A 12,705-nucleotide genomic window follows, 5' to 3' on the forward strand; every position below is an offset into this window, starting at 1 on the left:
TGTGCATATCTGCTCACCTATTGTCACCATTTTGCCCACATAAACCCTTAATATTCGAAATGAATCAATGTGTTCTCTCTCTCTCTCTCTCGCTGCCCTATCCCCCCAATCATGGTTGCCAGATCTGTTTTCGGAAGGTCCAAGCCAAATGTCCGTGCCTCACATTCTGTGATGTAAACTGAGCTGTGGAAGAACATACCAGCGCCAACTAGGGACAGTACAAGGCAATACAAAAGCAGTGAAGCAGTGGCATCAACATCTGGAAACATCAAATAGTCAAACCAGCTCAGATAAAAAAGAAGAGACGGCTTTATTTGACAAGCTCAACCAAAACAAATAGGAGACGAGATGTTGCATGACAGCCAAACAGATCTGAACATACAGAACACTCCTTTATAAGGCCTGTATGTGCAGTATGTGTGTGTTTATCAGCTACACTACATATCCACTGGGAGTTGTTCAAGTTCTTTCTCTGAATATTATAAAAAATATCTAAAATGACCATGAGAGGAAGGCCGGATGCCTGGAATGTCTGGAGTGTCTGCAGTCATAAAAAAACTTTTTGAATTGCAGGACATAGCTTATTCTGTCAAGTCATTTTTTTAAATCCTATGGAAATTACAAATTGTATTGATCGGAGTGTTTAAATGAAACATCTTGTCCTCTTTGCTCATTCCTTCTTGGTGTTCTCCTGCCCTTCAAAGATGGGGTACTTCTCTTCCACCTCAGCCCAGGTCAAAGTGCCGTTGGCCAGATCTCGAACCACCGTTGGCAGCTCATCGACCTGCAGGGAGCATTTATTTTGAGTTTCAAGAAGGACGACAGTAATTGAACACAGCACACGCTTGCAGTGGACCTGGATGTTCTACCTGGGCCCTGATCTGCCTCATGGAGTCCCGGTCCCTCAGGGTCGCCGTGGGAGGGGTCTTCTTCGCCGTGTCAAAGTCCACGGTGATGCCGAAGGCCACGCCGATCTCATCCATCCTGGCGTAACGCCGCCCGATGGATCCCGAGGAGTCGTCCACTTTGTGCGACACACCGTTCTTTGTCATGGCCTCGGCTTCATGAGGAGGATAAGAAGGAGTCAGTTTGTAGAGCGGATCCCTGGAATGTCACGACCATAAACTTTACATAGAATGATCCAGGAGCTACTCACATAACTGACGGACAAATGGTGTAAACTCCTGATTTGGGCTCAAGGGTAGGATGGAGCATTTGTATGGAGCTACGGTGGCAGGGAAGCTGAAATACTGGAAAAGAGATCAATCATCCTCAATCAAAAAGAAACGGTGATTGCAGACATTTTGCAGAACATGAAGGATGAACAATAAGCTCTGATTGCTGTAAGTGTGTTGTCCTACCGTCCTCTGTTCATCACCCTGCCGGGCGTGGAAGGAATGCTCGAAGATGGAGTACATGATTCTGCCGATGCCAAAGGACGGCTCGATGACGTTGGGGACGATCTCCTCCACTGTGTGAAAACAGAGAGTCAAGCTTTCCCCCAAAACAACAACCCGGTGTGTGTTCACGTAGACGGTTTGGCGTCGCCTCTTACCATGCAGCGTTTTCTGGAACCTCTTCACGGTGACCATGTCTTTGGTGAGTTTGAAGGTTTTGCCGTCTGTTTGAATGCTGACCTCCCTGGGGAGAAGAAGCACCAACCCTGAATGAATGAACCCTGCGTACAGCTTCAAACAGACATCATGGATCTCATTGTTCTGGGTCTGTATTTACCCATTTTCATTGAGAAGCTTCTCCTGATCAGTAATGTAGCATTCATCACAGTTGGCCAGGAACTCCAGGGCCAGCTTGGCATCTTTCTTGTACGCTTGACCTATGGCTCCTTTGTTGGGCTCAAACTGGACAACATTCACAAGTTTGTGCAAAGGAATTAAGGTAAACAACAGAAGTACACAATAATAAGCTTCGAGACATCATCTTCAATGAGGTTGGAGAAGTGGTTCAATAGAAGGATATGGGTTCTTTCAGGGGCTTTTCGGCCACTAGAGGGACCTTGGTGGCTCTGCTGTGACATGAGAGATCATAGCAGGCACGATCGGCACAACCCACAATCTCAATCCAGCCCTGACGAGATGGAACAAACGTCAACATCGAGCAGGATTTAAGGGGCGGAGTTACCTTGGCTGTTCCAGACTGAGTCTTTAATACTGACATAGGAGGTTTTGGACTCTGCATCCCAGCAGTCGCAGGCGTAGTGAGCCATTTCGTTTTCCATGTGCTGACGGAAGCGCACTTTATCTTTGGACAGCCCCACCTTGGTCAGGTACAGGTAAATTCTTCCGATGAAGTAACCAAGCACCGAGTTGTTGATGACTCCCTGCAAGCAAAAACATGATTTAAAGACCTCACTGTCCAGCAATGATGTAATAACTTTTAACCTTTGAATGTACTGTATTATCTCTTACCTGCTCCACAGCATCTCCCAGCCTCACGATCTGTGCCGACTGGCCGCTGGTCTGAGCCTTAGAGGAGTACAGCAAGATCTCCAAATCAGCCACATTGGAGAATTTAGGATGAACCTTCTCATTTGGGTCGACGAAGTGCTCGATCTCAGCCATGGTGAACTCTCTGCAATAGAAAGAGTTGGGAGCGTCACAAATTCACAGCTGGGAAGAGAAGTTGAAGATGTAGACGTTCAAACTACCTAACACGGATGAGTCCAGAGCGAGGAGAGATCTCGTTCCTGAAGGAGTTTCCAATCTGAGCAGCACCAAAAGGAAGCTTCCCCTGGTTGAACTCCAACAGACGCTTGAAGTTGAGGAACATCCCCTGTGCGGTTTCAGGCCTCAGGTACCTGCGAGCCGAGGGACACTGCTTTCAGTACAACAAACGTTCTCCTTCTCCATATGAAACCCGTGTACACATGTATTGCGCTGATCTGTACCCAGGCATGTTTCCTGCAGGCCCGATGGAGGTCTGAAACATCAGGTTGAAGGAGACGGGAGGTGTGAGGTCATTTCCTGTGGGGGGCGACTTGACGCTGTATTTCACAAACAGATTGGCCAGCTCCTGCTGAGCGTAGTTGTCCATCTGAAACGGCGAGCACCACATGAGTACCAGGATGAGACTCCGGCCAACAGTATTTTGCTTGTGTGTGTTCATGTTTACCAAGCACACACCTGAGTGATCACATCGTCCATCTCAGCAGCCTTCTCCGCTGAGCATTTCTCATCAGACATCAGCTTCTTTAAGTGGGCTGTAAAGAAACAAGAGTCGTTGTTCCATCATTACATAACGTCTTCCTCTGCAGCAGCGTGGTTACAGCCTGAGGATGCTTTAGATCTGCTGAAGAATGTGTGACCTGAAAAACGAGTCACCTTTCACTCCTGAACTCCAGCCCCACCCTCGCCTAACCCCACGCTGCAGCACATGCAGCACACTGCAGGTAAATACTCGCCTGTAGACAGTCTCTATGTCACTCTGTAGAAACCTGCTCTGCACAAAGCCTGAGGTAAGACTGAACTAGAGGCTTTCATTTGAATTCTTTAAGTGACATAATGGAAAGTCACCTTTAAGGAGATGATCTGCTCTGAAACATTCTCCAGTTTGGGCATCTTTCACCATGTAGTCTGCAAACTTATCCACGTGCCCCGATGTCCTGAGAGGAGCAAACGGATTGAAGCAGAAGTTCATGAGCGGTTGGCTTCTAAGGTTAGTTCATATGTTTTGTTGTATGTTGATGACATTTACTTGAGGACAGGCTCAGGGGTCAGCATGGTGCAGTCGATCTCCAGGATCTGCTCCTCGTGGATGAAGTGCTGCCTCCACACCTGAAGGATGTTGTTCTTCAGCGCACAGCCCACAGGACCGAAGTCGTACAGGCCGCTCACACCTGAGGGTCAAGAGGTCACCAGGCATCATCGCTCTACTATGGGATTCTGACACATTTCTGCATATCTTCTACTCTGAGCAATAACTTTGATATTTTACCTCCATAAATAGCAAAAGCCTGATCATAGAAGAATCTCCTCTTTAAGGTATCCTCCATCTTTACTCTGTCCACCGTGTCATTCTTGGATTGCAAAGCCAGCTCCTGCAAGTGAGGACACATGATGGCTTTAAACCACAGAGCAGCTTTACCTGAGCAGCTTTACAGTAAACGTTCTGATAAGGAATCGTCAGGAAACGATGAAGCAAACACGTGTGGGCTCCTGACCTTTGCTTCAAGAATCTTCTTCCGGGCTTTCAGCTCTGCCACAGCTTTGCTCAGATCCTGGTCTGCAGCTCCCTGCTCCTTCATCTGGCGCACCACGTCACCCTGCCAAGAAACATGTCATCTTCTTCTTCTTCACACACACATGCCCTTTTGATCAATTTCCCTATGAATAATACAATTTGTCCAAATTTGACCAAAATAGTAAATGTATGTGTTTCCATACAAGTGAGTGTATTAATAAGTGTGTATTGATTAGTGTCTGGCCTATTGATCACAGACTTGTTGGACTTCATTTGCCTTTTCTATTTTGGAGCAGTTTAGAGCTACAGGGAGCGCAGTTAGCAGTTTGACGCACCTCATCTACAAACTGCACGCAAATGTACAGATTTGGCGCAAACTGCACCCGAAAGGTAAGATCCGTTTTAATTTGATCACTGCATTCTTTTTTCATGTCAAACTATTTGTTTAAAAGGTTCTTCATGATTTCAACATTTGTGCAAAAATACGAGTTTGCACTTCCTAAGCAGGAGTTTATGATTGTAAAGTGAAAGCGTCCCTATTGTCTCCACAAATCCAAGTCCACGTATTGACTCAGTCTGGCGTCTCCACCGCCACATCAGCTCCTTGACGGTGCGTGTCCAGGTTGTACGTGTGTGTGAGGCTCACCTGTACTCTCACAGCTTCCCTCAGCGGAGCGAGCACCTCTTCCATGTTGACGCGCGTTTAAATCCCAAACTGTGCACAGAGATCCGGGCAGCTCCAGCTGTGTGTTCGGTCTGGGCTGCTCTCGCCTTTTCTCCGTGCAGATGTCGGAGGGGAGGCGCCTCGGCTCACTTTACTACTCCACTACTTTGTGAAACCAGCGCTGCTGTTGCATCAGCCAGGAAGCTCAGGGCGCTCCCCTCCTTTCACGAGAGAGGGAGAGAATTCCCAACTCGATTTACAGGTGAAAGAGCAAACACTGATGCCGCAGAGCAGCTGGTCACCTTGGTCCCACCTGTGTGTGTATGTTTAGTTGCAGTTGTTTAGTCCAGTGATGACTGAGCATTACGTGGCTTCAGTACAGTAATACAGAGAACTGATGTGTGTAGTTAGTAATCAGGGTTCCTATGGAAGGACTTTGACAGGGGGAGAACCTCTGAGCCGTTATCATTAGTGTAATAGTAATGGCGTGTTGGTGTTGCTGTGTGTTCATGGAGCTTAAGATCAAAGAGCAGCTGTCATGTAGCCTTTTCATCAGGACACAGTAATTAACAATGATATCATTGCAATCCCTCCACATTTCCTTTTAATGAGGCAGGTAATTATGATTCATGCTCGAATGACAATTTAACCCTTGACGCACAGTTCATAGTCTCTTGCTTGTTAACATGATCATATCCGTGGAGTCGTTTGGAGACTGAGCTTATACATTAATCATTGAACTAACGTCACAATATGTTTACAGTCTTTGTTCACGGCCAAGATGCATTACACAGAACCACAGGAAGCTGGTGTGCTGGCATTTCAGACGCTGGTTTCCATGCTTGAAAACATGCCCCTGTCCAGTGACTGTTGGTTGCTTTCATGGATTTGAACCTGATTTTTTTGCCCAAAAAACTGGAATGGTGGTCGCCTCGTTCCACTGAAGTTACCTCCCTTTTAAAAACCTCATTAAGTGGATGAAATGTGTCTCTTCGGTGGAGTGCCGATCCTTTGTAAGGTTTCCCGAATTGAGATACGATAAAATACATTATTCAATTGGAGCTGAATTTGAGCGCTGTAGAACACGGGGAGGTGTCGCTGCACCACTGTAGCTTATCACATTACAGTTGCATTATTCTTCCTGGTGATGCGTGTGCAACAAGTCTGTGAGATTCCGCGGCGTGACTGACAGACGGGTGAGCTGACAGACAGGTGAGCTTTACTCTTCCACCCTCTTGCTGGTCTCCTGCCCTTCAAAGATGGGGTACTTGCTCTCCACCTCCGCCCACGTCAGTGTGCCGTTAGCCAAGTCCCGGATGATCACAGGCAACTCACTCACCTGGGGAGAGAAGAGATTGAAAACTGAATCGTTGCGGCCAAAGAGTGAGTAAGGTGACCCTAACCCAAAGATGGAGGAGAGGCTGAGTGTGTTCCGTACCTCGGCCCTGATCTGCCTCATGGAGTCACGATCTCTCAGAGTCGCCGTGTGTGGCGTCTTGTTGACTGTGTCGAAGTCGATGGTGATGCCAAAGGCCACTCCGATTTCATCCGTCCTGGCATAGCGCCTCCCGATGGATCCTGAAGAGTCGTCCACCTTGTGGGAGACGGCGTTTTTGGTCATCGCCTCAGCTGAGACAGAATGAGACAAAAACAGTTTGAGCAAAGACAAAAAGGACAACATTTCTACGCTGAAAACAAAAACAGGAAATGTGTGTTATCATTTGGTGGACACTCACATAGTTCCCTCACAAAGGGCACAAATTCCTGGTTTTGGCTTAGAGGAAGGATGGAGCATTTGTAAGGAGCTACAGTAGCAGGGAAGCTGAAGAACTGTGGAGAAGAAAATGGATCAAAACAAATCCAAGAACCTGAAAGTGCAGCATTTCCATAAAACAAGTGGGTGACAAAGCCCTTGGTGTGCCGATCAGAAACGTACCGTTCTTTGTTCGTCACCTTCTCTAACTTGGAATGTGTGCTCAAAGATGGTGTACATGATTCTGCCGATGCCAAAGGACGGCTCGATTACATTAGGAACAACTTCTTCCACTGCAGATAAAGAAGAAGAAATGTGTTACAGGAGTTCTCATGCCCGTTATTCTGTGGATATCTTTGTCCCTCTCCAGTGAATCTCACCGTGCTCAGTCTTCTGGAATCGCTTCACGCTCACCATGTCCTTTGTGAGTTTGAACGTCTTGCCTTCTGTCTTGATGGTGAACTCTCTGTGGAGGAAGAACGCAGATGGTGACTGTGCTGTACATTACACTCGCCGAGACGTTTCCCAGGTGCTTTTGCTGCGCCCTGTACTCGCCCCTCACCCGGTCTCGCTGAGCAGATCTCCCATCTCTGAGATGAAGCTTTCGTCACACACAGCCAGGTACTCCATGGCCAGCTTGGCATCCTTCTTGTACGCCTTTCCAATAGCTCCCTTATTGGGCTCAAACTGGACCACATTCACTACTCTGTGAGAAGAAGTTAAGGAGGACGACTGAGGAATAACAGGTCACAAAGTCACTATTCAGGATCTCTTTGTATAATGGATCAAGCTTGTAGGTAGCAGTGGAAGGATATGGGTTCTTTCAGAGGCTTCTCAGCCACCAGAGGGACCTTGGTTGCCCGTGAGTGGCATTTCAGATCAAAGCAAGAACGGTCAGCGCACCCAACAATCTCTATCCAACCCTGTAAAAGGGACAAAAGCACAGTGAGTAACACAAACAAACACACTCGAGACAGCAAAGCATCTGAGGTCACACAAAGGAACATACGTAGGAGGTTTTGGTTTCAGCGTCCCAGCAGTCGCAGGCATAATGAGCCATTTCGTTGTCCATGTGCTGTCGGAAGCGCAACTTTTCTTTGGCGATACCAACTTTAGTAAGGTAGAGGTAGATCCTCCCGATGAAATATCCCAGGACGGAGTTATTGATCACTCCCTAAGGAGGACAGAGAGGGAGAATCTGGTCTGAGCACTCATTCATTTAGGATAACAGTTATAAATGTACAGGCTTTCAGTGAGAGTTGTGTTGTAGTCTTACCTGCTCCACTGCATCCCCCAGCCTCATGATGTGGGCAGACTGCCCGCTGGTCTGAGCCTTGGAGGAATACAGAATGATGTCTAGATCAGCCACGCTAGAGAATTTAGGGTGGACCTTCTCACTCGGGTCCACAAAGTGCTCAATCTCTGCCATGGTGAACTCTCTGTGGGGGAAAACGCAGCCGGGTTAAATCTCTGTACAAACTCTCAAACCCAGCTACCGTTAAAGAAGACGAGATCCTAGCAGTGGAGAAGGCAGAGGAGCACTTGCCTAACACGGATGAGTCCAGAGCGAGGAGAGATTTCATTCCTGAAGGAGTTTCCTATCTGAGCAGCAGCGAAGGGCAGTTTGCCCTGGTTGAACTCCAGCAAACGCTTGAAGTTTAGAAAGATTCCCTGAGCAGTTTCAGGCCTCAGATAGCTGCAAAGTCAGAGCGGTTCAACTCAGAGGAGGTTGGCAACGAGAAAATACATCAAGTATAACATTTTTTGCTTAACTCTTACCCTGTCATGTTGCCCCCTGGTCCAATCGATGTCTGAAACATCAGGTTGAAGGAGATGGGAGGTGTGAGGTCATTTCCTGTAACAGGCGACTTGACGTTGTATTTTACAAAGAGATCAGCCAGTTCCTGCTGAGTAAAGTTGTCCATCTGGGAACAAACAGACAAAACATTTAGATCATTTACAGCCTGGATAAACAACCCAAAGTCTGATTTCCTCTCAACAGCACTGACCTGAGTGATGACCTCCTCCATCTCTGCCTTCTTCTCTGCAGGACACTTCTTCTCCGACATCAGCTTCTGGAGATGGGCTACAGGATACAGAGAGACAAAGAAAACAAAGGGTTTTTCTTTGCTGGTCCGCCCACCTTTACGCTGAGACTGACTGATCTTCAAAGCCTGCATGTTTACTCCTATGGTAAGATTCTTCTGCTTACCTTTGAGGAGGTGGTCGGCTCTGAAGCATTCACCATTCTTAACATCTTTCACCATGTAGTCTGCAAACTTGTCCACATGGCCTGATGTCCTTAGGAGTAAAGAATAAAAATCAGTCTAAGCTCAGCTCCTAAATGATGTTGTTGATGTTTGATCTAACTTTAACTATCATGTCTCTGCAACCGGGCTATGGAACGCTGCAATGTTGACAGCTTCCATGCATAGAATCGCAGAATTAATGTTTGCCTGTCTATTAAAACCCCGAGTTCAGCACTGAGGAGCTGACACTAGGAACCACCAGGCAACGCTTCTCCCTCTGACATCTCCCCTCAGCTGTCCCCACGAGCAGGAGGACCAGTGCACCTACTTGAGGACGGACTCGGGCGTCAGCATGGTGCAGTCGATCTCCAGGATCTGCTCCTCCTGGATGAAGTGCTGCCTCCAGGCCTGCACGATGTTGTTCTTCAGAGCACAGCCCACAGGGCCGAAGTCGTACAGGCCGCTCACACCTGAGGAGCATTACTGCATGTTAACAGAATGCTTCAAAGCCATGTGTGCAGCGGCTTTAAGGACCAACCAGAATCTATGCTCGCTAACATCAACAGTGTAAGTCTTACCTCCATAGATGGCAAAGGCCTGATCGTAGAAGAACCTCCTCTTGAGGGTATCTTCCATCTTGGTTCTGTCAACTATGTCATCTTTGGGTTGTAAAGACAGTTCCTGCATTGAGGGTTATAGGCAAGTTGCTGTGTTAAAACAATTGTTAATCGTTCAAATCTCAAACAAATCTTATGTCAGCGATAATGAGAATCTAATCTTATGTGAGGTTAAACTGGATTTAAAGTCCTCACCTTGGCCTCCAGGGTTCTCTTCCGTGCTTTGAGTTCAGCCACAGCTTTGGTAACGTCCACGTCCGGGGCGCCTTCTTGCTTCATTTGCCGAACAAGATCCCCCTAAAACACAAAGATGCGGGTTCATGACGGCAGACGGGCCTCTCGTAGTAACCCCACCCTGATCACACGTGTCTGCAGCATCAGCACGCCGAAACGTGGCAGCGGATCCCCGCACAGAGGCCGGCCGGCCGGCGAGGCGCTGACGTGACCGTCTAAAAAAAAAGTTAGCCGCTAACAGGCTAGCATGGCTTCCTCATCCACTGGCAAACACAAAACCAGCCGGGGGAGTTAGCCGGCTAGCACGGCGAGCTAACGCGTTTAATACTGTGCACGTTACAGAGATGATATATTTAGTCTGGAGATGATGAGACGGAGCAGAGACTTAGCCACGTTACCTGCTCTTTGACTGCAACCCTCAAAGGGGCGAGAATCTCCTCAAAGTTGCCGTCCATGGTTTGCCCTTCCGCGACCAGCAGCCAAGCACTCTTCTGCTTCTTCTTTTGCAGGCAGAGCGACGTTGAAAGCGGCCTGTCGTGATGCGGGGAACGGGGCGACGGGCGCACAAACGGGAGCCGCGACAACGCACAGACGGTGGAAATCTCTGCGCTGGTCCTGAGCAGTGCGGCGGCGCTGCGAAGCATCGAGGAGAGCAGAATGATGAAATCTCCAGGAACAAGTAAACAGCGCAGCCGCCCCGCACACGCACTTTCGCTACGTCCCTTACCGGCACTTAAATAACGGTCGACAGATTCGTCAAACCTCTCTTTCTAGATATCTATCAACTTTAAGACCATTTGAAACGTACCAAAAAATACACAAAAACTTTGTCTCTTTTAAAATAGATGAATCTTATTTGTATGCATTTTAAGTACTATTCTAATAAACCGGCGCCCATATTCCGTAAGGTTTTGTTTGACTCCGCAGCAGCAACTACGAAAGCAACAGCAGCAATAAACAATGCCAATTTGTATTAATATTTAGTCTACAGACTTTAGAGAATTAATTTACACTCTGATTACTTGCACTCCGTTTTTTAGCCACAGTGTGACTGCCTCATTCATCAAACATCAACATGACAAGTGTGGTGACGAGAGGGTTCAGCTGCTGCAATTCAGACTTCTGACAGTAGATGTCAACGTTGAGCCAGATATATCAATACGTAAAATAGTATTGAAAGTGTGGAAACGTTTCAAAGCCTCGAAATTGCCTCTCAACTGAGGGTGCTGTATAATTTCATCACCAACAATATTTGTTACACATGTAGTAAGTGCTAATTTGCTAAATACAGAAAATAAATTAAATGGATGAGCAACAAGGGACGTTCCCTCTCATGTCCAAAGCGGCTCTGCACTACGCAGCCGCAGTCACCCAAACGTCACCCGGAAACACTCCCCCCTGCGTTACTATTGGCTGCTTGCCCTGTCAGTCATGTACATACGGGTTAGGCAAAACTTCAAATCCATCAAACTAGCTCGTAAAAACTGACTTCTAGCTCGTAGTAATTGAAAATGTTTTACACAAACCAATTAAGTTGATTGACACGTTTAGATGCGTCACAGATGTTCAAAAGGTGTGTTCCTTATTATTTACTTCACATTAGTTGTTGTGGTAACACATATTAGTTTTTAAAGGAGTGGGAACTGCCCATTTTTAAATAGTACAAATGAAATGACTCTTAATTTTGGAAAAGTCCACAATATGATGGAAACGTACGTCTTTCCTTCTTTGCTTCAATCAGTCAAAGGCCTTTTATTGCATATTTAGTAGTCGAGGCTACCATCTTCCCCTTTCTGTACTGATCTGTCTATTTGTGTTTGTGTCAGAAGGAATTTGTTTCCTTGACAACTTATGGAAACATTAGTGATATTATTGCATTAGACGAGTACAAATAAGGCCACATCTTACAAACTAATGAATTATTTCTTCATTCTGGATTAATTTGGTCTCCACCTCCTTCCTGTTTCCCTTTAAAGGAACTATTCTCCTTATCTTTGTAATGTAATCATGCTGCTTTACACACAGATTCTGTGTGGTCGGATTTCGTGTGGCCATTCTTGACAGGCGGGGAAATCTGACACGGGCTGTCAAGTGACCAGACCAGATTGTAAAGTGGCTCAGAGACACTGGAGCTGTGTTGTGGTGTGGATTGTACGTACCTTAATGCACACTAACACACACTGAGAGCGCCGCTTAGGCCTGTAGATCACATGCTAATTATGATAAGCATCGATACATCGCAGCTTGTGTTTGGTTCCATCCCATATGCCACAGGACACTCGTCCCTCTGGTGGGGTCGCGTAGGGATGCTTGGGAATCATGTCCATTAACGTGACAGCTAAGGTGAAAAGGGACGACCATTCAGACTTCTCACTGCTGGCGTCAGGCCAGAAAACCACTCTATCCTGCCTGTTGTTATTTTACAATCCACTGGGATAGCATGAATAATGTGTGTTTCTCAGTCCAGGTGTGGAGGCGAGGGCTGTAGCTGAATAAATCAATGCTCGCAATTGCCTTAGACTGTCTGAGATACCATAAACTATAAACAACACACACCGTCTCTACCATCATCTCACTCCTATCCAACCTTAAATGTGGATACCATGTCATGTTCATGTATACTGGAGCAATTTAAAGAAACAGAATCAGCCTTTCATGTGTTTATCATCAGTGTAGAGGTTCCATCAGGTTTAAGTGGTTTGATTCCAAGCCTTTGTTTTGTGCCTCACACACACCTCACATTTGGTAGATCTCACATGTAAACAACCTTTGAACTCCTCAGGTACTGTAAATTATGATACACTTAATATTTCACAGCACATTAACATAATTATATGTAGAATGAAATACAGACCCACAAGCTTGTATAATAATAATAATAATGAAAAACTGTATTTCCAGTGTCCAAAATAATATAACAGTTTAACAATTTATAACAGTTTTGCATGCCTTGGAGCAGATTCAGAGATTTACTGTGTGTGGTGCGAATGA

At 46.5% G+C, this 12,705-nt stretch overlaps 2 protein-coding genes and 1 non-coding gene across 3 annotated transcripts; all 3 read right to left on the reverse strand.

The window, feature by feature from the left end:
- Positions 1-291: 291 nt before the first annotated feature.
- On the reverse strand, positions 292-5,171 carry LOC142988751 (glycine--tRNA ligase-like). The gene is made up of 17 exons (XM_076137988.1): positions 4,844-5,171; positions 4,178-4,279; positions 3,952-4,054; positions 3,712-3,853; positions 3,531-3,619; positions 3,141-3,217; positions 2,906-3,051; positions 2,666-2,815; positions 2,427-2,589; positions 2,174-2,338; positions 1,965-2,085; positions 1,735-1,876; positions 1,556-1,641; positions 1,362-1,471; positions 1,157-1,250; positions 870-1,060; positions 292-784 (listed from the first exon to the last, which is right to left on the reverse strand). Exons 1-17 carry the CDS (start codon positions 4,886-4,888, stop codon positions 671-673), a joined length of 2,040 nt encoding a protein of 679 aa, XP_075994103.1. The 5' UTR covers positions 4,889-5,171; the 3' UTR covers positions 292-670.
- Positions 5,172-5,775: 604 nt separating this feature from the next.
- On the reverse strand, positions 5,776-10,377 carry LOC142988833 (glycine--tRNA ligase-like). Its single transcript, XM_076138120.1, has 17 exons — positions 10,113-10,377; positions 9,676-9,777; positions 9,442-9,544; positions 9,192-9,333; positions 8,827-8,915; positions 8,624-8,700; positions 8,394-8,539; positions 8,161-8,310; positions 7,891-8,053; positions 7,624-7,788; positions 7,429-7,537; positions 7,177-7,321; positions 6,995-7,080; positions 6,798-6,907; positions 6,598-6,691; positions 6,300-6,490; positions 5,776-6,200 (listed from the first exon to the last, which is right to left on the reverse strand). Exons 1-17 carry the CDS (start codon positions 10,356-10,358, stop codon positions 6,081-6,083), a joined length of 2,238 nt encoding a protein of 745 aa, XP_075994235.1. The 5' UTR covers positions 10,359-10,377; the 3' UTR covers positions 5,776-6,080.
- On the reverse strand, positions 8,993-9,127 carry LOC142988874 (small nucleolar RNA SNORA84). Its single transcript, XR_012960631.1, has one exon. It is a non-coding gene; the product is annotated as a small nucleolar RNA SNORA84 (small nucleolar RNA).
- Positions 10,378-12,705: the final 2,328 nt, after the last annotated feature.

The sequence above is a fragment of the Genypterus blacodes genome, unplaced genomic scaffold (assembly GCF_046128005.1).
Source record: "Genypterus blacodes isolate CSIRO-AG114 ecotype Tasmania unplaced genomic scaffold, CSIRO-AGI_Gbla_v1 ptg000348l_1, whole genome shotgun sequence".
Lineage (NCBI taxonomy): Eukaryota > Metazoa > Chordata > Actinopteri > Ophidiiformes > Ophidiidae > Genypterus > Genypterus blacodes.